Source organism: Lates calcarifer, linkage group LG21 (genome assembly GCF_001640805.2).
Source record: "Lates calcarifer isolate ASB-BC8 linkage group LG21, TLL_Latcal_v3, whole genome shotgun sequence".
Taxonomy (NCBI): domain Eukaryota; kingdom Metazoa; phylum Chordata; class Actinopteri; family Centropomidae; genus Lates; species Lates calcarifer.
The window spans coordinates 28,536,471-28,560,581 of record NC_066853.1 but is presented as its reverse complement, the minus strand read 5'-3'; the positions used below and the strand labels follow the sequence as shown (position 1 = coordinate 28,560,581).

At 41.4% G+C, this 24,111-nt stretch overlaps 1 protein-coding gene across 8 annotated transcripts in view; it reads right to left on the bottom strand.

Annotated features, from left to right (window-relative positions):
* nf1a (neurofibromin 1a) overlaps nucleotides 1-24,111 on the bottom strand; it is a 113,384-nt gene that overhangs the window by 78,161 nt on the left and 11,112 nt on the right. For all 8 annotated transcript variants that reach the window (XR_007808963.1, XM_018700445.2, XM_018700459.2 and 5 more), the window contains exons 2-18: nucleotides 23,103-23,246; nucleotides 22,715-22,798; nucleotides 17,776-17,966; nucleotides 15,696-15,802; nucleotides 15,520-15,587; nucleotides 15,344-15,419; nucleotides 13,683-13,840; nucleotides 13,424-13,597; nucleotides 12,527-12,655; nucleotides 12,344-12,418; nucleotides 12,111-12,242; nucleotides 11,633-11,770; nucleotides 10,161-10,274; nucleotides 9,423-9,502; nucleotides 9,160-9,283; nucleotides 7,007-7,253; nucleotides 1,105-1,178 (exon numbers count right to left, since the gene is read on the bottom strand). Coding sequence is in view for 7 of the 8 variants with exons in the window: in XM_018700445.2 (XP_018555961.1) it covers nucleotides 1,105-1,178; nucleotides 7,007-7,253; nucleotides 9,160-9,283; nucleotides 9,423-9,502; nucleotides 10,161-10,274; nucleotides 11,633-11,770; nucleotides 12,111-12,242; nucleotides 12,344-12,418; nucleotides 12,527-12,655; nucleotides 13,424-13,597; nucleotides 13,683-13,840; nucleotides 15,344-15,419; nucleotides 15,520-15,587; nucleotides 15,696-15,802; nucleotides 17,776-17,966; nucleotides 22,715-22,798; nucleotides 23,103-23,246 (2,115 nt within the window). In the remaining variant the exon portion in view is untranslated. The remainder of the gene's footprint in view (nucleotides 1-1,104; nucleotides 1,179-7,006; nucleotides 7,254-9,159; nucleotides 9,284-9,422; nucleotides 9,503-10,160; nucleotides 10,275-11,632; nucleotides 11,771-12,110; nucleotides 12,243-12,343; nucleotides 12,419-12,526; nucleotides 12,656-13,423; nucleotides 13,598-13,682; nucleotides 13,841-15,343; nucleotides 15,420-15,519; nucleotides 15,588-15,695; nucleotides 15,803-17,775; nucleotides 17,967-22,714; nucleotides 22,799-23,102; nucleotides 23,247-24,111) is intronic.

The window sequence follows — 24,111 nt, the reverse complement described above, 5'->3', positions numbered from 1 at the left end:
AAACCTGTCTGTTTTAGGTCATGATGTCAAGAAACTTTTTTGTACACCTGGGCAAGTTACGTTATGCCTCCGAATGCCGTTCACCTTGGACAAACTATGCCCAATGGCAAAGGGGTCTTGAAAATTGCTGGGGGGCGCTATTGAGCCATTTACCCACTCCCATGAACAAGACCCATGTAGATGTTTTCGGGGTGGGACTCTTATCAACACTGTGAAATCTGGGGCAGATTGAACAAAGTATGGCTGAGTTACAGCAACTTAAATGCAACTTCCTCTTTCATGGCGAGGCATGTAAATTTGAGGTGCCGCCACAGCAACACCCTTCGACGTCAACAAAATCTTTTAATAACTTGTAATCACAAAGGCCTTAAGAGTATCCTGACCAAGTTTGAGGCCTAAATACCAAAAAAATTTCAAATTAAAATTAAAATGGCCAACTTCCTGTAGGTTTGAGGCCATGATGTCAAGCAACTTTTTGTGCTTTGTGATTTGTGTTCTTATTTACAATAAATCTTCAGCCTGACTTAGATAACTAGAAATTATTTCTAGCATTTCTATTCTAGTCATGTGATCATATTGTTCACATTTCCTGTTGTTAGATGTCATTTTTGGACATAACCTGCAGATATCAGCGTTTCTCCTTTTATCATATTAAGTACTTTAATCATAGTTCTGACAACATTACTCGTAATTAACAGCTCCACCTCTTTCACATGAACTCGCTCGGGAAATCCTGGTTTGACTTAGCGAATTGATAACCAGCATCGTCTGACTGCTTAGCCAAACTGCGGTTGTTAGGTTTAGTGAAGCCAGATAACAGAAAGATATCTTCGTTATGTTGAACTTGCTTCGCCAGAAAGATATGCGTAGGCCTCCTTTTGTTGGGGGAGACTAGATGCAGCTCCGGCGTTTTGCTGCCGCCCCCAGATGATGAGGCATTCAGTAAACTGTTTTTATTCTATTTTATTTTTAATATGTTATATTTTGAGATTTATAAACTGCAATGTCAAAAATAAATACATAAAATCCTACCTCCCATGAATTTTTAAGACTGATTTAAGACTTTTTAAGGATCCGCAGGAGCCCTGTTGAACTGAATATTACCTCAATGTTCCCTGGTGTAGGGTGTTCTATCCTCCTTAACAAGGCCATCACCCTCTTCTGCAGAGTAGACCGGCCTGTGGAGACAAGACATCACAGGGTGAACAGAGACACCAACACCTGTATAATCTCTGATCCAGAGGTATGCTTAGAGGCACAGCTGAGAGACATATTTAATATGTCATAACATTCATCTATCAGCTAAATTTCTAAGGGTTTGGTGGATGAAGATGTACTTGGGCATTTGAAACAGTATTACTGCACTTCAGTATCACCAAGCTCTCTGTTTCTCTACCACTGAGAAACATCCACTTAACTTACGGTCAGTTCAGAGATCATTTTAACTGCAGACAACCCTTTAACCAGGGACTGTGTTCTGGGGATTTGAGTTTTATATTACATCTTCCAACAACTGTAGACAGGATCTGACATGTCCTGGTTGAAGTTCTTTTTGGTGTCTGCATTAGGGCTGAACAGTTAATCAAATTTTAACCAAAATTGTGATTTGAACTAATGTGATCAGCAAACCACAAAAACTGTGATTTTTTTTCCAGCCCCTGACTCAAACAGTCAAAGTCAAAGCGACTGTGTATACGCCCACAACAAAAAACACATGCAAGGAAGCTCGTTGTGAGGAAAATGGCTGCTGCCTCAGAGGAGACAGATAAACAATTTGCTTATGTTAAGGCGTCTGTAAGTCTGTAAAATCACAGATGGACAGACATCGACCCCATGTTTGAAAGTTGCTGTGGACAGTGACTCTGCTGGGAGGGAGGATAGCCCTAGTTCTCTCCTCCGTATATAGCTATATAGACCACAAACACTTCAGTATGGTGAATGTAACGTTACAGTAAGTTGAAGTCATGCTCCATCACAAGTTTTACATGTACAGTATCTCACAAAAGTGAGTACACCCCTCACATTTAAGCAACCATTTTATTGTATCTTCTCAAGGGACAATACTATAGAAATGAAACTTGGATATAACTTTAAGTAGTCAGTGTACAGCTTGTATAGCAGTATAGATTTACTGTCCTCTGAAAATAACTCAACACAAGTCGGTGCACCTCACAGTGAACATGTCCAAATTGTGCCCAGTGTCAATATTTTGTGTGAACACCATTGTTATCTAGCACAGCCTTGGGTATGGTATTCACCAGAGCTGCACAGGTTGTTGGAATCCTCCTCCACTCCTCCATGATGACATCACGAAGCTGATGGATGTTAGACACCTTGCGCTCCTCCACTTTCTGCTTGAGGATGCCCCACAGGTGCTTAACTGGGTTCAGGTCTGGAGACATACAGTGCCTTGCAAAAGTATTCACTCCCCTTGGCATTTTACATATTTTGTTACATTACAACCTGTAAATTAAATGTTTTGTAATCTGAATTGTATGTGATTGATCTACGCCAAATAGTTTAAGTTGGTGAAGTGAACTGAGAAAAAAAATATGTATATTATCTATTTTCTTTAATGAAAAACTGAAAATTGGTGTGTGCATAGGTATTCACCCCCTTTGCTATGAAGCCCCTACAAAGTTCTGGTGCAACCATTTACCTTCAGAGGTCACATAATTAGTGAAATCAAGTCCACCTGTGTGCAATCTAAGTGTCACATGATCTGTCAGTGTATATATACACCTTTTCTGAAAGGACCCAGATGTTACAACACCACTAAGCAAGAGGCAACACTAAAAAAAACATGAAGACCAAGGAACTCTCAAAACAAGTCAGGGATAAAGTTGTAGAAAAGTACAAGTCAGGATGCGGTTACAAAAAATATCCAAATCTTTGATGATCCCTTGGAGCACCATCAAATCCATCATCATCAAATGGAAAGAACATGGGACCACAACAAACCTGCCAAGAGAGGGCCGGCCACCAAAGCTCACGGACCGAGCAAGGAGAGCATTAATCAGAGAGGCAACACAGAGACCAAAGGTAACCCTAAAAGAGTTGCAGAGTTCCCCAGCAGATGCTGGAGTATCTGTCCATAGCACCATGATAAGCTGTACACTCCACAGAGCTGGGCTTTATGGAAAAGTGGCAAGAAAAAAGCCATTACTTAAAGATAAAAAATAAGAAAGGGCGTTTTGAGTTTGCCAAAAGGCATGTGGGAGACTAAAATTGAACTTTTTGGTCACCAAGGAAAACGCTATGTCTAGCGAAAACCCAACACATCTTGTCGCCCCAAGAACACCATCCCCACAGTGAAACATGGTGGTGGCAGCATCATGCTGTGGGGATGTTTTGCATCAGCAGGGACTGGGAGTCTGGTCAGAATTGAAGGAAAGATGGATGGTGCTAAATACAGGGACATTCTTGAGCAAAACCTGTTTCAGTCTGCCAGTGATTTGACACTGGGACGGAGGTTCACCTTCCAGCAGGACAATGACCCTAAGCATACTGCAAAAGCAACACTCGAGTGGTTTAAGGGGAAACATTTGAAGGTGTTTGAATGGCCTAGTCAAAGCCCAGACCTTATTACCTAGCAATGCTGGCAGCACTCATGGATATGACACAGAGCAAAAGGACAACTTTTTTGGTCAACTTTGCCGAGGCCTGTTTCGAGTGGAACCCGTCTTGGAAAACCGTGCTGTAGCTCAGTTTCAGGGTGTTACCAATCTTCTTATAGGCCATCTTCGTGGAGAGCAACAATTGTATTTCTCACTCAGAGAGTTATTTGCTATGGTGCCATGTTGAACATCCAGTGGCCAGTATGACAGAATTGACAGCTACAGGAGGAAGCTGGAGCACAAACTCCAGCAGAACAGCTTGAAGGACGTGTGGAGCAGCATGAGGAGTATCACTGGCTACAAACAATCTGGCATCCAGACAACAGGGGATGGCACTGAACGAGCCAACGAGCTGAATCTGTTTTTCAATAGATTTGATGTGAGGGCTCCGGACTACCCCTCCCCCAGCTTCTCTACAACCATCCGCTTCTAAACCTCCAGCCCTGCTGTCCACCCTCCCACTGCGTTCTCTCCTGACTATGCCCCACCTGTCCTCTCTCCCCCACCATCACCTCCCCCCACCCCCATCAACACACATGGCACACAGACCTTCACAGCAGAGCAGGTGAGAAAGGAGCTGTGCAGACTCCGCCCAGGCAAGGCAGCAGGTCCCGACGGTGTCAGCCCGAGGGTTCTCAAAACATGCACTGCATGTACTGCAGCACATCTTCAACCTTAGCCTGCGTCTGGAGAGGGTCCCTGTGCTGTGGAAGACATCCTGCCTGGTTCCAGTACCGAAGAAGGCGTGTCCCAACACCTCCAACGACTACAGACCGGTGGCGCTGACGTCCCACCTGATGAAGTCCCTGGAGAGGCTGGTCCTGTCACTTCTTCGGCCCCTGGTCAGCTCATCACTGGACCCCCTTCAGTTTGCCTACCAGCCAAAACTAGGAGTGGAGGACGCCATCATCTTCCTGCTCCACCATGCAGGCGCCCACCTGGACAGACCAGGAAGCACCGTGAGGATCATGTTCTTTGACTTGTCCAGTGCTTTCAACACCATCCGGCCTGCCCTGCTGGGGAGCAAGCTGACGGTGATGCAGGTGGATACTCCCCTGGTTTCCTGGATTACGGACTATTTGATGGGTCGACCACAGTATGTCAGACTGCAGGACGGTGTGTCTGACACTATGGTTAGCAGCACTGGTGCTCCACAGGGAACTGTTCTTTCCGCCTTTCTGTTCACCCTGTACACCTCAGGCTTTCAATTCCACTCTGAGTCCTGCCACCTGCAGAAGTTTCCAGACGACTCTGCAATTGTTGGCTGTATCAGTGAGGGGAATGAGGAGGAGTACAGGGGCGTTGTGGACTCCATCATCGAGTTGTGTGGAACTAACCATCTGCCATACCACCAAGACAAAGGAGCTAGTGGTGGATTTCCACAGGAGGAAATCTGCCCCTACACCCATTCCCATTAATGGTGTGACTGTGGATGTTTTCTCGGATTACAAATACCTTGGAGTACACCTGGACAACAAACCCCCCCCCAGTGTAACACAGAACGCCAGAGGAAGTCCTTTCTTCCTGTGGCCATTGGACTGTTTAATTCATCTACCTCTGGTCACGAGAGGGACAGTGGAGACACTGTGTCCTGAGGCCATAATGCCACTTATCACTTTATATGCCATTTCACTTTATCACTTTACTTCTTGTTCTTATACTTATTTTATTCCAACTATGCTACTAAATTACAGTTCGTATTGTTGTACATTGTATATACCTACGTTACTGTAATCTTTGTGGCATTTTGTTGCATTTAGTTACTTGTTTATTTACTTTATGTTAGCCTTTATTTTATTAGCTTTATACCTATATATTCCTTATAATAGCTTTATTCCTACTCTCTCTTCACACTGTATTACTTTTCCACCTCTGTATTGCAACTGGTGCACAGCAATTTCCCTTGGGATAAATAAATCTTGAATCTACTCAAAGTACCAAATTCACACACACATTCATACAGCACTTGTTCTATACAATAGTGCTTTCTAGCACAGACACACACATTCACACACTGATGACACACATCGGAGGCAATTTGGGTTTCAGTATCTTGCCCAAGAATACTTCAGCATGCGGACTGGAGGAGCCAGGAATCGAACCACCAACCTTCTGCTCTACCTCCTGAGCCACAGCCTAATTTAACAGCTCTAATCCATGATACACAAAGTTGTATGGTCCAGTCAAACAGGCAAAAACATGATGATGAACATGATGAATAGGACAGGTGGTTTTGCATGTTTGAACGACACGTACAGGTATCACTAGGGTGTACCCACTTGTATTGCCAGCTATTTAGACAATAGTGGCTGTGTATTGAGTAATTTTCCGTGGGTAATAAATCTATGCTGCTATACAAGCTGTACAAGCAGTACACTGACTACTCTAAAGTATATTCAAGTTTCATTTCTATAGTATTGTCCCTTGAGAAGATATAATACAATGGTTGCTGAAATGTACCCCCTACTCACTTTTGTGAGATACTGTATATAGTGAATACTGAACTGAAGCTTGACTTTCAAAAATTACATCACATATCAAATTGCAATATCTGTCATAAAAATTGAAATTGAAATTGAAAAATCACAACTCAGCCCTGGCCTGCATGTTTAAAATGGTCAAAAAAAATCTCCATATGTTGCAGCCCTGCAGAACAGCTTGAATGTTCACTGGAAAAGGTTGTAGTATCAATTTACACCCGACATTTCACGTAATTAACACAGTTCAGAGTAGTTCACAGGTTCCATCGGACCAGAAAAACCTTTTCTAGGAGGAGATGACAGCTGTCTAAGATACTGATGTGATCCTGGCAACCACAGCCAGATGTTTTGATCCTGATTAGGCATGGGACAATATACGATTTTATCACCCACTGCGATAAAAAAACACTCACAATACATTAATCGTAGTGCTAAATGTTTGTTATTAGAATTTAGTAATAATCGTGACATGAAGTTTTCATATACTATACCATGCCTACATCGACTACATCAGGACAGGGTTTTTTAACACCCTCTCCTTTGTTACTGGTCCTAACTTGCCGACAGCCATACTGTGTGTACCCAAGCTGAGGCTGAGGCCTTTTCTACACTACATTCTATGATTGATTCAACAACTCAAGCACACCACCTTTTCAAAAAACAGTTCATACTCTCCACACTCTCTTCCCCCTCCCTCTCTATACCATGTGACATTTCTTAGTAGAAATTAATACAGTGTTTATATGTGTGATGAAATAATGTGTGAGGATGCTCCATTTAATGATGTATATTACCAGATGTCTGAAGAGTAAAACACTGTCCATATTTTCCAGTGCTGAACACTGAGCAGAGGTGTAGTACTGAAGGTGAGAAACTTTCTGACATCAGGTTTGAACCACCATTACTGACCCGTTCCCATCATGTTGCTGACGGAAGCCAGCTCACTGAAGGTGGCGTAGTTGGGCAGGATGTTCTGAACGGGAACCTCATCGGCAGCACTGCGGATGTCAGCCTCCTCACAGAGGTGGCGGAAACACGACATGGCTACCAGTACAGCCTCAGTGTCCGGACTCCACAGGAACATGTAGAGACACACCTCCAGTTTTGTCTGCGCCTGCCGGCAGATGGGGATCCCTCCACCCATAGTGGCACACTCCTGCAGCCATTAGAAACCAAACAGACAGAAGTATTCCCACCATCAGAGCTGGAGAAACACACTACATTAAAGACAGGGCTCCAGACTAACTTTTTCCTCTCGTAGCACTGGTGCTCACCAGGCCAAAAGTTAAGAGCACAGCTAAAATCAATATTCAACAACACATTCATATTTTAAATTATATTACTGATAAATGCTTTGGTAATAAATAGAAAGTTTACAGAGATAACAATGTGCTATTTTATTTTAAAGGAAACACTTACTAAAATCTATATGAATGATTTAAGTTGCTCTTTAATATGCAAGGGAAAAAAGTAATCCTTCACATTTTTTTAGGGTGTCACACTGTGCGCCATAAAAAATAATGATCACAAAATATCACTGGTTAAACAAGATCCACCCATCCATAATCTGTACCGCTTATCCTTAAGGGTTGCAGGGGTGCTGGAGTCAGTCCCAGCTGACGCTGGGTGAGAGGCAGGGTACATCCTGGATAGATCATGGTTAAACAAGACTTATAGTGAAGTGATTTGAACAGTGATATGCTCATCCTCCTAGAGTCAGGGTGAAGCCACCAACCAGCAGTAAGAATGAGTATCATGGGGATTTTATCTTTATCCATCCAGACCTTCATCAGTCCAGCTTATACTGTCACTGGTGCTTTTTCATTATTAAATGTTTTTTTTTTTCAATGTATGATTTTTTTTAAAGAATAAACTCAGATCAGGATCAAGATTGATTTATACAACAAAATACTGTCGCTAGAGCAGTAACAGTCATGTTCACAACAGCAAACTCCCTGTAAACTCAGTATCTCAGAGTTGGTTTGTCTTGGTGAGTAAAGTTCACAGAAATTTGCTAGATTTTAAGATTAGTGGCAAAGTTACCAGTTAGACACATAGAGACAACTTTCCTTTTAGCCTCTTAGTAACAATTCACCATTAGTTTAACCAGCTGTTGTTATGTTAAACAGGGCTGAACAGGGCTGATTGTGGCCCAAACTGAACCACAATCGCAATTTGAACTGATGCAATTTGCAAACTGCAAAGATTGTGATTACTTTTACACCAGTCAGTGAATGCGTCTGAGCAACAGCACGACGCAGGAAAATTGCCGCTGATATTATAAAGTTGCAAAATACATGGTTGAGCCAAGAACAAGAAGAGAAAACAGAGAAATGGTAGAATGAACTAGCTAACATTAAGTTAGGTTTGTATTTGTATTTTCCCTTATCAGTATTTGAAAAGGCAACAGCATGACCGATGTAAAGTTACTGCAAAGAGGGCAAGTCAACGTGGTGCTACTGTTTGTGTTCTGAGAATTGTTCTATGGTTCATTATGTGTATGTTCTATGACATTTTTTGTTTGAATAAACACATTTTGGATTTGTATATTTCCATTCTAGATCCTTGGATTAGTACACAGAGCTAACAGAACATTTCAATGATATCTTAAATTGTAATGCTTTATCACAGTGAATGTTGGACTGCAGCTTGACTTTCAAAATTATCTTGCAAATCAAATTGCAATATCTGTCAGAAAAAACGCATTTAGATTTTTTCCCTAATCGTTCAGCCCTAGTGTTAAACATGTCTGGAGACTGCAGACAACTGTTGAAAATATCACTTTTCGAAAGAAAAGGTAAAGGACAGCAACTTTTACTTTTTAATGTACTTAGAGTAACAAGCGTAGTCATAAACTCGAGTTGCTTAAATTCACCTGGATCACCGCAGCTGCTCCATCTGGAGCCCAGGAGGACCACTGTTCCCAGTGGGCAGGTGACCTCCATCACTGTGATTCACTGATTTCTGTTGTTGGCTGCTCTATCATCAGCTCTGTCTTTTAGCGGACTCTGTGTGTAGCTAACAAAGCAGCCTGTTGCTGCAGTTGAGAAACAGGGCCACACCTTGTTCTTGAGCAGAAACTTGTTCCTACAGATGAGGATCTCCCTCAGCCATTTCAGAACCTCTGTCCCATTAACCATTTGCTGTCCAATCAGCTTACGGCAGATGAGAAAGAGCACCTGAGAACTGAAGACAGAAGAAGGAGAAGTCAGACTCCTGTAAACTCCAACCATATGTTTAGAACACAAGAGATCGTGAATGTTTTCACAGTGTGATTGTGATGAGATCTCTTTGCTTGTAGAAGGACGAGAAGACTGTTGAGTACCTGATGTCCCAGAATGTCTCTATGGGGGAATCAGGGTTCCACAGCTCTATGGTCTCTGGCTGGTGTAGGACTAACAGAGCCTGGAAACAGACACAGAAATGGGAGGAGAGGACACATAAAGCTTTGTTAGAGGAGCTTTTACAGTAAACACACAAACTACAAAACACAAATAGACATGAAATGACTTTATTTTTAAACTTAAGTTTTCAGACAGGCTCAAACTTTATCAGTGTGATCCTTCACACAGATAATGTCTGCACTTATTTACCTTAGCTGAAAAGGCAATCAGACAGACACTTTTTTAATTCTGAAGTCAATTTATCCTAGTTTAGTAAGAAGCTTCCCCGTTTTCTATTGTGCTCCTATATGATAGAGTCTGCTGACAATACCTTCCTAATGGTGAACTTCCTGGACAGTTGTTCCACATTAAAAGTATTCCTGCAGTTTAAAAGGCTTTTAATGTAAAACATCTGCAGAAAGTGTTGAAAGACAAGTCAGGATTTCTCAGCCTGAACTGCTTCAGTGTTTACCACTCACACTCTTTTTTTAAATCTGTCATAATCAGTCTAGCGAAGTGCAATTACAACTCTTATCAGTCTAATTATTACTGCAATACTATATCTAGATATTTACAGTTCCCTTTGATTTCTGAATAGCACAATTATGTCTTTAATGTCGACTGTTGATTTGATGAGGAGAATGTTTTCTTCACTTCATTAGTGATGTTTGGTCTCTGACCTCCATGGCTTCCTGTGAGAGCTGGGTGGTGTTGGTTAGAGGCACTAGCTGCACCAGGCCAGTGATGAGCTCTGCTGTGCTGCTCTGCATCTCTGGTGCCTGTTTCACCGGGTTCTAACACACAACAACACAAACACTCATGTTTAAGTTCAACAAGTCATTTGTCATGCCAGGCCAGTTAAAAAAAATAGAGCTGAAACAAATAAACACTGAAATATGTCCAGGTGCATCAAACCTGTGTGTAAGAGAAGCAGTCAGTGGAAAAAGTGATGATAATGTCTGGTGGTGTAGTAATAATCAATCTACATCGATTCAATGATCAACGATCCCACAGCATCGATCCATAATGAAAAAAAATCAAACGTCATACATGTTGTAACGTCTCTCACCAAGCAATCGCAGAGACGTCAGCTGGTTTCATCACAATTTAAGCACAATAACACAGGCTACTGTGGGCCGAAGCCAGTGCTGACAAAAATAACAAAACCCCTGAACTTTTTCTGTGTGCTAGCCATGACATTCATTGACTCACTTTGAGCTCCTTTTTCTGTGCAAAGATCCAAATACCGCCTCCATACTTGGCTCCCACCCAATTACAGGCAGCTGCCATGACAGACAGGCTTCACTGCGTCTGAGCTGGCACCATGTTCATTAACCCTGAAGTAAGAGTACTTCAACTGAACAGTCTGAACAGCGCTCCTTCACTAACACTAACAAAACGTATAACATCAAAGGTCGTCACAATATAATCATTTGTAAGACCCACCTTTATTTTGAAATTTGAAACATCTTCCTCTGCCTGAGTACGACCTCAACCTCCAAACCTCCAAACAATGCAATTTGATGAGGAAAAAATGTAGCAGTAGCCGAATGCATAGTGTGTGGCTATGATACAGAAAGACTGTACTGTCTTGCTTATTATTACTGAGTTCTAAAAATATTTTGAGACTCTAAATTGAAGTAAAGTTTACACAATATCCTGCTTAGTGTATACAAATAGGATATTAATGTTCTTTCAGTTTTCTTTTAAAATTTTCACATTTGCACTTTATAGCTATAATGTAAAAATTTTAAAGCTCAGTTTATCAGAATGTGGCTCTTATTGTGAACAAGTTTTATCTATTTTTATTAAAAAAGAAGATTGTTTTTCATTTAAATGTCTGGTTGAGCTCAGGAATAAAAAGGTCAAATGATACTTTAGTTGCTTTTTGGGATTTGTTATGAATGGAAGTGATTGTGTTAAATCAGCATATGATATTGTCTCATATCAATCATTGGCTCCTGAATTGAATCGAATCAAACCATAATGTAGCACACTTTGTGATATCGGCAAACATCGAATCGTTGTCCATTGAATCGATAATATAATATGGTACTGTGATTTACAGCCCTGCTAATGTCCCAGTAAACGAATAAACATGAGCTGAGTCTCTGTTCCATGAACGTGTTGAGGACGAGTTGTGCCGACTCACATGCAACATGAGTTTGGGGTCAGCGTGGATGAGTTTAACCAGAGCAAGGAGGAGGCACTTGTAACTTCGAGTGTCCAGGTCTGTGGTTTTCTCTTTGAACTTAAGGCTGGTGGTCATCTTCCCTTTGAATGTCAGACTCTGGGCGGGGGCAGACAAAGGATTAGGTTCGAGGTGCTTCAGAGCATCCAGAGAACATGTTAACAGTTATACACTCTAAATGAACATCTCTGTAGAATCCAGTTATGGTAAAATGAGTTCTCTGTCTCAGATCAGTCTGATTTAGCATCATAAAGAATCTAAATTAAAATTATCCCTCAGTCTCAAACTTTACTCTGACTATGATTTGGTTTGTTTCATGTATGTCTGTGGAGATTCTCAGTCATCCAAGAGGATGGGGAGCTGTAGACACTTTCGTTTCACCTCTCATCTGCAGTTCTGTTTCATGCAGTTAAGTAATGTAATGTTGCTGTACTCTCACCGGTGTCATGCGTAGTGGAGCGTGGGTGCCGACGCCCTGGATCACCCGATTGAGGGTGTCTGAGAACATAAAGCGAAGCTCTCCAGAGTAGCAGTATACTGCATCAATCTTAGGCCACCAGTCCAGATGGGACTGACACAATGAGAAACAGAAAAGAGAAATTCGATGTGAACTGACACATAAAACTGTTCTGTCATCGTGATGTCTGAAGAAGCACTGCAGACATTACTTACATTGGTGATTATTCTGTGCAATGAGTTGACCAGGACAAAATGAAAGGTGGAGGGGGAGGAGGCAGCCAAACAGACCTACAGGACCAAGACAGGAGACACTCATTAAACATATCCAGCTGCTGCTGCTGTCAACTGTAGGGAACAGTAAACACAACCAATGAACATCACTTCTCCTCCATCTACCTTAAAGTGCTGATTGTTGTGAGGACTGATGCGGAAACAGGAAACGAAGCAGTCCATCATAAGCTCCACGTCAGCATTCTGGCTGCCCATCCCCCTCCAGAAGGGTTTGGCTGGGTTGAAAAGCAGAGCCTGGTGGGACACGGAGGGCCACAGGTCACTTCATTTCACTCAAAAGCACATGTCTGGTGAGAACAGTAACTGGTGGCCATTACATTCAGCTGAACTATTGGAACCAACTGTTAATCAGAATGAACAGTTTTAAATAATTTGTCAAATGTCAGAGAAAGCAGTATTATGGAGCATCCCACTTTACTCTGAAGTCAGAATTTCCTAGTCTGAAGTGGAAATCAATTGGAACCCCCTGAGGCTGGATTTCCAACTCAGAAAGTCGGAGCAACCCCACCAACCCTGAAATAAGAATTCAAGGTGGCTGCTACTCGCACCAATTGTAGTGAACACTCTAATTTTACTTTGCTTTACAGAAGTTCAGTCTTATTAGTTTCACATTATGTCAGTCATAAGTCAGAGGGATGCAATGCGATGATAAGACAATTATCAATGCATCTTGATGCATCTTTTTTTTATACAGGATTCCTTTGTCTCACCGTGTGACTACTTGCTAGTTTAGAAAGCAAAGTGCTTGTAATGATCCTATAGTGTGAATGCTGATTCAGTCGAGGCAGCACATCCAAATTACAGAGAGAAATATCATTCCATGAAAAACTGTGCCTGTATGAAATCCCTCTTTCAGTTCCAGCACTTTCTTTGAGTTTAAATAAACCAAGGAAAAGACCAGAGTTATGGGAAAATTAAACTTTTCTGCTGCTGTGGACACAGTAGGCAAAGAGGATAAGGAGAAGGAAGAGAGAAGAGCTCATTTTCAGTTACAGGTCAGACCTTGAGATCTATGACGATGGACTGGACCAGGAGGAAGATGGTGGAGTGATCCTCCCAGTTGATGTAGGTGGAGGCTTTACACAGTTTGACACAGGCAATGGCAGCACTCTCCGTCAGCTGTTTGCTGCCACCCTGACCCGCTAAAGCTTTCCTCAAACTGTCCAGGAACAGTTTCTGCACACACAACGGGACAGGAAGTGAGTGTAAGAAATGGAGTCAGTCTCTGCTCTGTGTTTGTGTATGTGTTGTTTCCTCCCACCTTGTTGGCCTTGCTGTCTTCCACAGTGTCTTTGGAGATAGTGTGTGTGATCTCTGGACAAAGGATGAGGAGGATGATCTGCAGAGGCCACACTGCTGCCTTCCTCTTGGCGCTCTCTGCAAAGCTGTCCACCAGATCAAACAGCTTCTCTGCAGCTTCTGAACACACACACACACACACACACACACACACACACACACACACACACACACACACACACACACACACTTTATGACAGCAACTTAACTTTCAACACCTACCTCCTGTGGAGCATCAAAACATCATTACAACAGTCATGTGAAACATAGGGCTGCAACAGTACACTGATCTACATCAATCAACGATTCTTTTATAGATTTTATATAGAGTGTAAAAGATTTAATGCTCAATATTCCAGAACATGGCTCTTTATAGTGAACACGATTTATCTATGTTTATTAAGACAAGAAGTGAAGTACAGCCACTTTAATATACTATCAATCCATTACATTTAGTTTAACAGCAGTTATTTGCCTGCTTGCAGAGAAAATCCAGTTCTGCTGCTCTGTAGACCAAACACAGGGAATATACAGAGTGAGAGAGACTGAGGACATGTGACAGACAGGAATGGATGTTCTAGTGATACTGCTAACCAGTAAGTTAGCCAGCTGTTGCATCAGTTAGCTAGCAGTCCAGACCAGTCCAGGTGGTTCAGATCTGGCATTAAGAGTTAGACTGAAACTAAAAATGAAGGACTTGAAGATAAACTCTCTTGCAACCAGAGTCTTAAAAGTCCATGTGAAGAAGAAGTATTTGAGAAAGGTTTTCAAACAGGACATACCTCAAAGCCCTACAGTGGCATTATTGGGAGCAATACCTAAGGGTATGGTCAGGAAGGCTCAGAAACACCTCTTAAATATATTGCTCGCAGCAGCATTAAAATGTATAACCACAAGGTGGTTGAAACCAGATCCTCCTACATATAATCTATGGATCCAAAATGTATGGGACTTATATCAGATGGAGCAAATTACACATTCATTAAGGCTCCAAAGATCCACTTTTACTAAACGATGTCCTGTCATGACTTTATTAATACAATGAGACTTTGACCCTCCTACTTAAGTTTTACCTACTCATTCCTGGGCATGCACCATGTGTCTGTAATTTTGTCTAAGCTATTATACCTAAGAGTGGATAGATTTGTGTTTGTTTTTCTCACTGATGGGTTCTGATGGACTTGTTTTATATGTGTACATATGTGATATGTGTGTGCATGTGTATGTATATGTATATATTGGAGTGGACATTTCTGCCCTATTTAAAAAAAATATATATTTATCTTAATGTTTATTTTCTTTGTGATGTTTTTTTGCTTCATACTTGAATATGTGTATAAACATTACATATAGCTGTCAAAGGAAAAGAAAGTCATTGTATAAAAATGTATTATATTTTCGTTGTTAAAACATAAATAAAAATTAAGTTTAAAAAGCCCATGTGTTTTATTATTGAGGACAGGCTGGGTTTAGTGGGTTTTTACAGTTTATATCTGTAGAGCTCTTTTACCTTTTTGAAGAACACTTTAATCAAATCAAACCAATCCATATGCAGAATATGAGATCAGATGAATCAGACTCCAATCAAATCTGTGTGACTGAATGGTTTGTCTCAGTTCATACCTGCCATATCTGCCTGTGGTCGCTGGTAGAGCATGGTGAACTCATCAGGGTAATTCTCCACCCAGTTCCAAAATGCCTGCACACACACACAGAACAGCACAACAAAAACACATGTAAAACCAATGTGACAATATACACACAGCAGTCAGATATTGGGTCAGAATCAGAACATGTACCTTCTCTAAACTGTTGATGACTGCAAGCTGGGCAGGCTTCTTCAGAGCTCTGAACTTCAGGACAGTTTCTGAAAGAAACCAAACAGCATCAGAACCAATACATGACATTACAAACACTGGTTCAACCTCCATATCAGGGCTCCTGTCCTTGATTTAAACCTGTAGGAACATCACACCTTGTAGCAGCCTCTTCAGCTTGGAGCAGTCCACATTGATATACTGCATCAGCTCTATGTCATGAACGTCCACGTTGTCCTCGGAGCACACCGTCAGCTCCTGGAGCCTAAAAACACATACACAGTCAAACAGGTTAAGAAATTACCTCAAATATTTTTTAGCCTTCATCCAGAAGTGAAAATTATGTAGCCCAAAGTCTTCAGAGGAGAATGCATGGGTTAAAAAAAGGAGGTTGCATTTTAATTTCTGTATGTGTTATGGCACAGACTTCCTTTTTATGTTCTTTCGATATCGGCCTGTAAATGAGCATGTTCACATTTAATGAAAGCCTGTTTTCTTCATTTCTTTATTTCATTTTATATGGCTTGGAGAGGCACTGGGATTGACTCAGGTGTTTGCTGTAATCTGTACAGTCTGTCTGTCAGCTTGGTACTGGAAAACATTTTCTTTGACTTCATCAGGATATGAGCTCAATCCCACTGATCTAGTTCAGCCCTAGTGTCTCCTTCCCATATACACCGATCAGCCATAACATTATGACCACGGGTGGATGAAGTGAATAACATTGACCATCTCGTTACAACACAATGTTCTGCTGAGGAACTGACATTCATTTGGACGTTACTTTGTCACGTACCACCCACCTAAATATTGTCACAAACCAAGCACACACCCCTCCAATGGCGACAACACTCCCCAGTGTCAGGGGCCTCACCCAGCAGAATAACGTTCCCACCACACCACAAAAACTGCTCAGAAATGTCTCAAGGAACACAACAAAGAGCCAAAGCTGCTGAGTGTTGACCTGGGCTCCAAACTCCCCAGATCCCAATCTGATTCAGTACCTGTAGGACCTGCCTAATATTGCATAGGTCCCCTTCATACTGGCAAAACAACTCTGACCTGTTGAGGCTTGGATATGGGATCTCTGAAGATCCCCTGTAGTGTCTGGCACGGGACACTGGCAGCAGATCGTTTGGGTCCTGTGGGTTGCGGGATGGGGCATCCATGGATCTGACTTGTTCTGGGTCATCCTACAGATACTGGGTCAGATTGGGATGTGGGGAGTCTGTAAGCCAGATCCACACCTTGGGGTCTTTGTCGTGTTCCCCAAGACATTTCTGAGCAGTTTTTGTGGTGTGGTGGGAGCATTATCCTGCTGGGGGAGGCCCCTGACGTTCGGATTGCTGTTGCCACTGAGGGAGTGTGCTTAGCCTAAAACAATGTTTAGTTGGGTGGTATGTGTCAAAGCAACATCCAGATAAATAAAGGACCCATGGTTCCTCAGCAGAACATTGTACTGTAACAAGATGATAAATGTTATTCACTTCAGCTGTGAGTGGTTTCAATGTTATGGCTGATTGATGTATTAACAGTTTTATTAGTGCTGTGTTTGTCCCTGTGCCTGCGTGGGCTCTCTCTGGTTCTCCAGTTTCCTCCTGCAGTCCAAAGACATGCAGGTTAACTGGTGACTCTAAACTGTCCATAAGGTGTTAATGTGAGTGTGAATGGTTGTTTGTCTCTATATGTCAGGCTGTGGTAGACTAGTGATCTGTCCAGGGCGTACTCTGCCTCCCACCTAATGTCAGCTGGGACTGGCTCTAGCTCCCCTGCGACCATCAAAGATAATGGATGGATGGATGTTGGTCAGGTAAATAAAAAAAAAGCTTAATCTGTAAGATTAATCTGTAAGAAAATGCTCAGGGGTAAACTATATGAAATAACAGATCATTAGTGATTAACTGTTTGTCTGTGAAGATCAGAAAATAGTGAACAAATACAGAGTAAATCCAGTGTTCTACTGTTAATCATAGAAACAGCTCCAAAGACACAGCTGGGGGTCTGGAGCCTCACTCAACAAGAGTTCAAAAACATTATAATAGTTCAAAAAATATGTGACTGAATGAGTGTCACACAGCCAATAAAAAGTACTACTAAATTAACATAACTAAACCAACTTAACTAAAGGTTTCTAATAGACACCAGCACTGATACATTCTACAACAAAAATATAATCCCATCAGAGGTGGGAAGACCTGGAGCTGTTCCAGCAGCCTGTGGGTACAGGAAAAGAGCTACCTAGTGGAGATGCGGCTGAAGACGGCGTTGAAGTTGTTGCAGCTCAGTGAGAAGAGGACGGCTGAGGCCGAGGCCCTGAGCTCAGCGGCGTGCTGGTGGCCTTCACGGTACGTATAGATGAAATGGCAGATCTCCGGCAGCAGCTGTTTGACCAGCATGGTTTCATCCAGACGTAAGCAGTCCTTAGATTGCTGGGGGTGGGCGACACACACAGTCAGGAAAAAGGTCACAGTCGCTTTCGCTAATACTATATTTCCTGAGTGGCTGGCAGGAGGCCATTTAAATCATCTCATCACCTACATTCTTACTGATTCACACTAAATTCCTCATTAATGTTTTTCCGATGGTGTGAATGTTGTGAATAATCTCCTAATTGTTGGTTATGGAGAAAAAGTAAAAATTCTACATATTTATAAAAATGATAACAACAACAAAAAAAACTTGACTATTCAATTAAGACTGGTGGGTATGGTCCTAGTAACTATGGCACAACACTAACTGCTTCAAGCTACATTACAAGTTAACTCTGGCGACACTGGAGCAACCATGGGTTAACCAGAGAAACACCATGGTTAGAACATAGCATATCCTCTTGTTCTGTTCAGTGGCCATGCTCTGAGTTAATACGGAGATGTCCTGGTGTCTCATTTATAACCATTGCATATGCAATAAATGGGGCCATGCAAAAGTTGTGATCTATAAAAACAAACTTGACAGGAGAATGTGCACACCTGTACAGAAACTCTGACCCTCTGACCTTTATTATTTTTTTGGACATGAGGCCACCTTGTCATGTTCAGTCAGTCATGAATCATCCAGTTTGTAAACTACTGTAGTTGTCCAGAGTTTTCCTGTGCTCCTTAGCCACACTTCTAAAAAAATTGGTTTCTTTTAAGTACGATCTGTTTATTTTAAGCCACGATCAAAATGAATGAACCACGTGGGTTTGTGATGAATCAGTACCTGCTACATAAACTTCAGCTATTCAAACTACTCTACTAACTTTAATGTAGGCTTACTGTAGACCAAGCATGTGCAGCGAATTGGGCTGCACAATACTAGAAAACATGCGCTATGTGATATCACTGTTGAATATTGCCATAACAATATGACAAAGATTTATGTATACAGTGTTAATGTCTTTCTGCTTTGAATTGAATTGAACAGTGAGTAGGCTTTGCTGACACTGAAGAAATGAAATACAGGGGATGACTTTAAGTTATATCATTTCAAGATCACTGGCACCACCATTGTAACCACTGGCCCAGAAACATTACTTTTAATTTGGCAGTAAAAAAATTTACACTCTTAATGAAGAAAATGGTTCTTCTGCTGCTCTCTGCCTCTTCCCACACATCTTGTGTGAGGCACTGTTCTCATGGGGGTCAAAACCTGTGCAACACTCTGCAGCTGACCCTTGAAGAGTGGAGAATCCCAACAATAAACAAATACTTATGAGAATAATTATCATGCACTTTCTGCTTGCCTACCATTGTCAGCAGACAGTATGTTTGGTAAACTGTTAACCACCCCAGCTTTGTGATTGTGCTACCATACCTACAATACTCTAGCAGATCTCCTGATTGATGTACACATCAGAAAAGATAACATGCCATTCCTAAACTGTGTGAGCATCTTGCTGTGACAGCTCACTATCGTAACACATTAGCCTGCATATGCTGCCTTTTGGCAGGGAACATGAGTTGTTGACTAGCAGATGAAAACATCACCGTCCAAAATGTCAGGTGGAAAATATGCAAGTGCACAGTTTTCGTTGCAGCAGCTATTGACGGTGTCCGGGTTCACTGTTGATCAATACTGCACTGATTCCAAAGACTTTTGTCCTTATCAGTTATTTACACCCAAAAACATTAACCAAGTTAAAAAAAAATAATGGGGTTATCCCTTTTTACACATAATATATCCTGCAAAAGTTTGGTTTGACCTCTGCTGTTTCTCTCAGTGTTTGATCATGTGACTCGACTGGACTTGCATGTCTAAGCAGACATCCCTGGGGGAGTTGTGCTTTATTGTTGTTTAAATGTAGGCTGTTATATGGCTGTTTAAAACATCTCCAGAAGTTGTTCTATATGGCCGGAATTAACGGACATATTGGCAGTCTCTGCTCACTACCTAACTCTCTATGCGCTTCTGCCTCAGTTTATTGCATCTACACAGGGGGCAGGCGACTTGGGCAGAACAGCACCATCTGAATGGCCAAAAATACTGACAAGTAGAGCGTGAATGAAGATCATATGGAAATATACCATGTATTGCAGTTCAAGCTGTCTTTGCAATATGCATATTGCGCACATTGATATCGCGATAATGATAATTTTTCTATATATTGTGCAGCCCTGGCTGTGAAGCTGTAACATGCATAAAATGTAGTTTCTGAAAACACCTCAGATTCAGTAAAAGCAGAGACACACAAATCAGAGCCTGGACATTAACAGCACTTTATCAGCAGAATCATATTACAATATAACCTTATCACACTTATCACACCACTAATAGAGACCTTGGCTTCCATTTGACAGTGAAAGCTAATGATAAAAACCTGTACAGGAAGCTGAGAGCAGACTAGTACCAAATGCCTGCAAATGTAATCCGAACCTGCTAGTCCGCAGAGGAACCTCTCAGAGACGAGGAGAGTGTGACTGATAGACAATAAGTACATTAACAGAGATTTGTGTCTGGGTGAGCACAACACCCCAGCAGCGTACACACTCAGTCATTTCAGGGTTTGATTTCATAGGCTGCACAAGGACGAGAGGGAACAATCCAATACAAAGGCTCATCATCAAGGCCTGGATCAGGGCTCTCCATGACCATATGGAGTAGCCAGCCAGTGGGAAAACATAGCAGCTGGGGAGAAGATTTTGGCAATGACAGTCCACATTTGGTGGTCTCTGGCATGTGAGCCAACCTGACCTGAGTCTGTAAAGAGCTTTTCATATTTAAAACCAGAACTTCTGTCATTAAGAATTCATTGGACCTAATTTCTTATTTTGATTAAATCACTGACACTTTCACTTGTAAGGTTTATCAAGACACGCCACCATAATAGTTAATATATTGTTTTGCTGAAAACAAAAATTATTAAATTATGACATAGGTCTGTTACTTTGCCTGTTTCAGTGTGTGTTTTAGACATAACTCTGCTGTAAAAAGCACTATGTAAATAAATAAAATTCATTCATTAAACCCATAAACATCTGCATGGTGTAAATGGAAAATCCACCTTTCAGTGGACTTTTAATGCTTTCTGTGTAATCGTCAAGTGTTTTCTGAGGTGGCCTGTCCAATGAGGACGTCCCGTGTCAATTATTTTGCTAATATTTGTCGCACATTTGTTGATCAAAACCATTTTCACTATAATCAAAACTGCATTTTGGTTCGTTTGTAAATTTATTATAGGTCTTCTGAAAATGTGGCCAAATCTGCTAGGTCAAAAATATACATACAGCAGTGCTAGTATTTGGTAAACCACCCCTTGCACATTTTCACCTGTTAGACACTTTTGATAACCATCCACCAGCTTCTGAAAAGTTTGTGTTTGAACCTTTGGCCACTCCTCTTGACAGAATTGGTGCAGTTCTATTAAATTCATTGACTTTCTAACACAGACTTGTTTCTTCAGCACAGGTCAGCACATGTTCTCTATGGGGTTTAAGTCAGGATTTTGGGAAGGCCGTTCTAAAACCTTAATTCTAGCCTGATTTATCAATGAATCAATGATTTGATCTGTGCTGAGCTCCTCACAAGAAGTTAAAAGGCCATGCCACAATTTTCTGCACCACCAAAACTGATCATTCAAGTTGTTGTGTGTATATATTTGACCCAGCAGATTTGGTCACATTGTCAGAGGAGTTATATTAAGTTTATGAAGTGCATGAGGGCTTGTGTAACACTAACAAATTTGTTCCAGTCCTTCCATCACAAAGAAATAACAGAACAGAAATCACTGGAAATTCAAGACTGCTGTGACATACAGTATATATTCTTTTCAAGTGTATGGTAAATGGACTGCACTTGTATAGCGTTTTTCTCGTCATATCAACCACTCAAAGCGCTTCAAACTACAGGTTACATTCACCCATTCACAAATACTGTACATTCATGCAGTGCTTATTCTACAAAGTGCTTTCTGACAGATTCATACACATTCACACACCGATGACACACATTAGGCTTCAGTATCTTGCCCAAGGATACTTGGGCATGCAGAACAGGGATCAAACCACCAACCCTCCAATTAGTGGGCAACCGCTTTACCTCATGAGCCACAGCCGCATGTAAAGCAGGGTACACACTAAAAGATTATCAGGCCAATTATCGGCCCAAATCCCCCCTCTCGATCAAAGTCAGTGAAGGTCCGATTATCGGTTGGTTTTAACATTTATCTTGCTGGATTCTCCTGTTCTGTGAGGTGTATTAAGAGTGATTTTACCCTCCCTGATTGCTGCTTCGAAGACAATCGCAGCCGCCCTGATAAATATTAAACATGTTCAACATTTTTCAACATCATTTCCAAATATCCTATTGTGTGGGGGGTATAGCGAGGAGAGCTGAGCATGCAACTCTGTGGATTTTTCACATGGGACGGGGTCCATGCCTGATTAGCCAATCAGGAAGCAAGCTGGTTGAAGACGGAAGCACAACAAAACAAGAGACCTCGTTGTCCGCTATGTGTATTTACTTTAAAGTCTCATTAGATTTCAAGGATTGAGAGTCTGTCGGTGGACAGAATGTGTTTGAGGTGGGCTGTGTTGGTGTTTTCGTTGCACACCACACACAGAACAAAACTGTGAAAACTGCCGTGTGTTAGTGTGTACCCTGCTTTAGTCGGCACGTAATGAAAGCTCTATTGGATACCTGGTCTTCAAAGATGAGATAAAATCATTACTAAACCTCTTACAGACAGAGGAGGACTCACCCCAGCCAGGCACTTCTCCAGTGTGTCCAGGATAATGAGCTGGGAGAGGTAGAGGTTCTTCTCAGAAGCTTCTCCAAATATTCGCTGTGAAACAATCAGAGTCCAAACACCAGGACACAGCATCATTAAAACTCAGGGTTGGTGTTTTCATCATTTGTCAATAAAACTATCAGCCTTGACTAAACCAACACATGTTCATTTCTGCTCATTTGTCAAGCAGGGGAGTACTTTTGTTCTGGAAGACCCATTAATCAAGGATTTAAGAACAAAGTCTCATAGTAATCAAACAAGAATGAATGTGTCCAAAATAACATCCTTGATCTCTTTACACACTTCCTCCTCCCATTTGTCTTTCATACTGTACTTTGCTCAGACAGAGCCCACTCACCATATTGTTGACATTTTTGAGGATGGTGGTGAGGCCACTGATGACGAGGGAAAACTTGTACTTGGAGATGTTGATCAGACATTCCTTGTTGTGCTCTGTGCTGACTTTGGTGTGGGTGTTCTGGTGTCCAACTTTGATGGGAAGCTGAGGGAAAAGACAAGAGAGGATAGGATAGGATAAGATAAGATAAGCTAAGATAAGTTAAGCATAGATAAGCGAGGATAAGCTAAGCTAAGATAAGATAGACTTTGTTTATCCCACTTGTGGGAAATTCACTTGTTACAGCAGCAAAAACAAAATAAGAGTGAAGAATAGACAAAAGATTAAAAAATATAATATAAGAAGCAGAAGAGAAGCATAAAAACTCTGTAATAAACATAAATGTGCAGCTCGTATAACAAAGCTACTGTAACTAGCAGCTAACGTGACCGGTGCCATCTTGGACAATATAGGATGATAATGATGATGCCATCAACAAACATGGGATTACACTACAGTCAAGGTATGGTAAGAAATACAATCTTGATGTTTTCACCATACTGAGTGATACTGATCAGGATATATAACCTCGGAGTTTGGAGAGTATCCTAATAATGACTGAAGCCTAAAGAAACAAGTGGGCTCATTAGTTAAACTTTGAGAATAGGTCCGAATGATTTTGGGGAAAAAAATCTAATTGCGATTTTTCTGATAGATACTGTGATTGTGATTTGAATTGCGATATAATTTTGAAAGTCAAGCTTCAGTCCAGGATTCTCTATATACATGTAAAACATGTGATGGAGTATTACCATTTAAGAGATCATTGAAATATTAACTGCTCTGTGTGCTAATCCAAGAATAAGAATGACGGTCTACGGTCTAGACCTGCTCTATATGTACAGTGCCTTGAGATAACTTCTGTTGTGATTTGGCACTATATAAATATAAATTGATGACTTGAATTCAAGAGGCTAGCTATCATGGTGCTAGCTAGCTCAACTGTGATACTGTTACTTCTTCAGTTTTC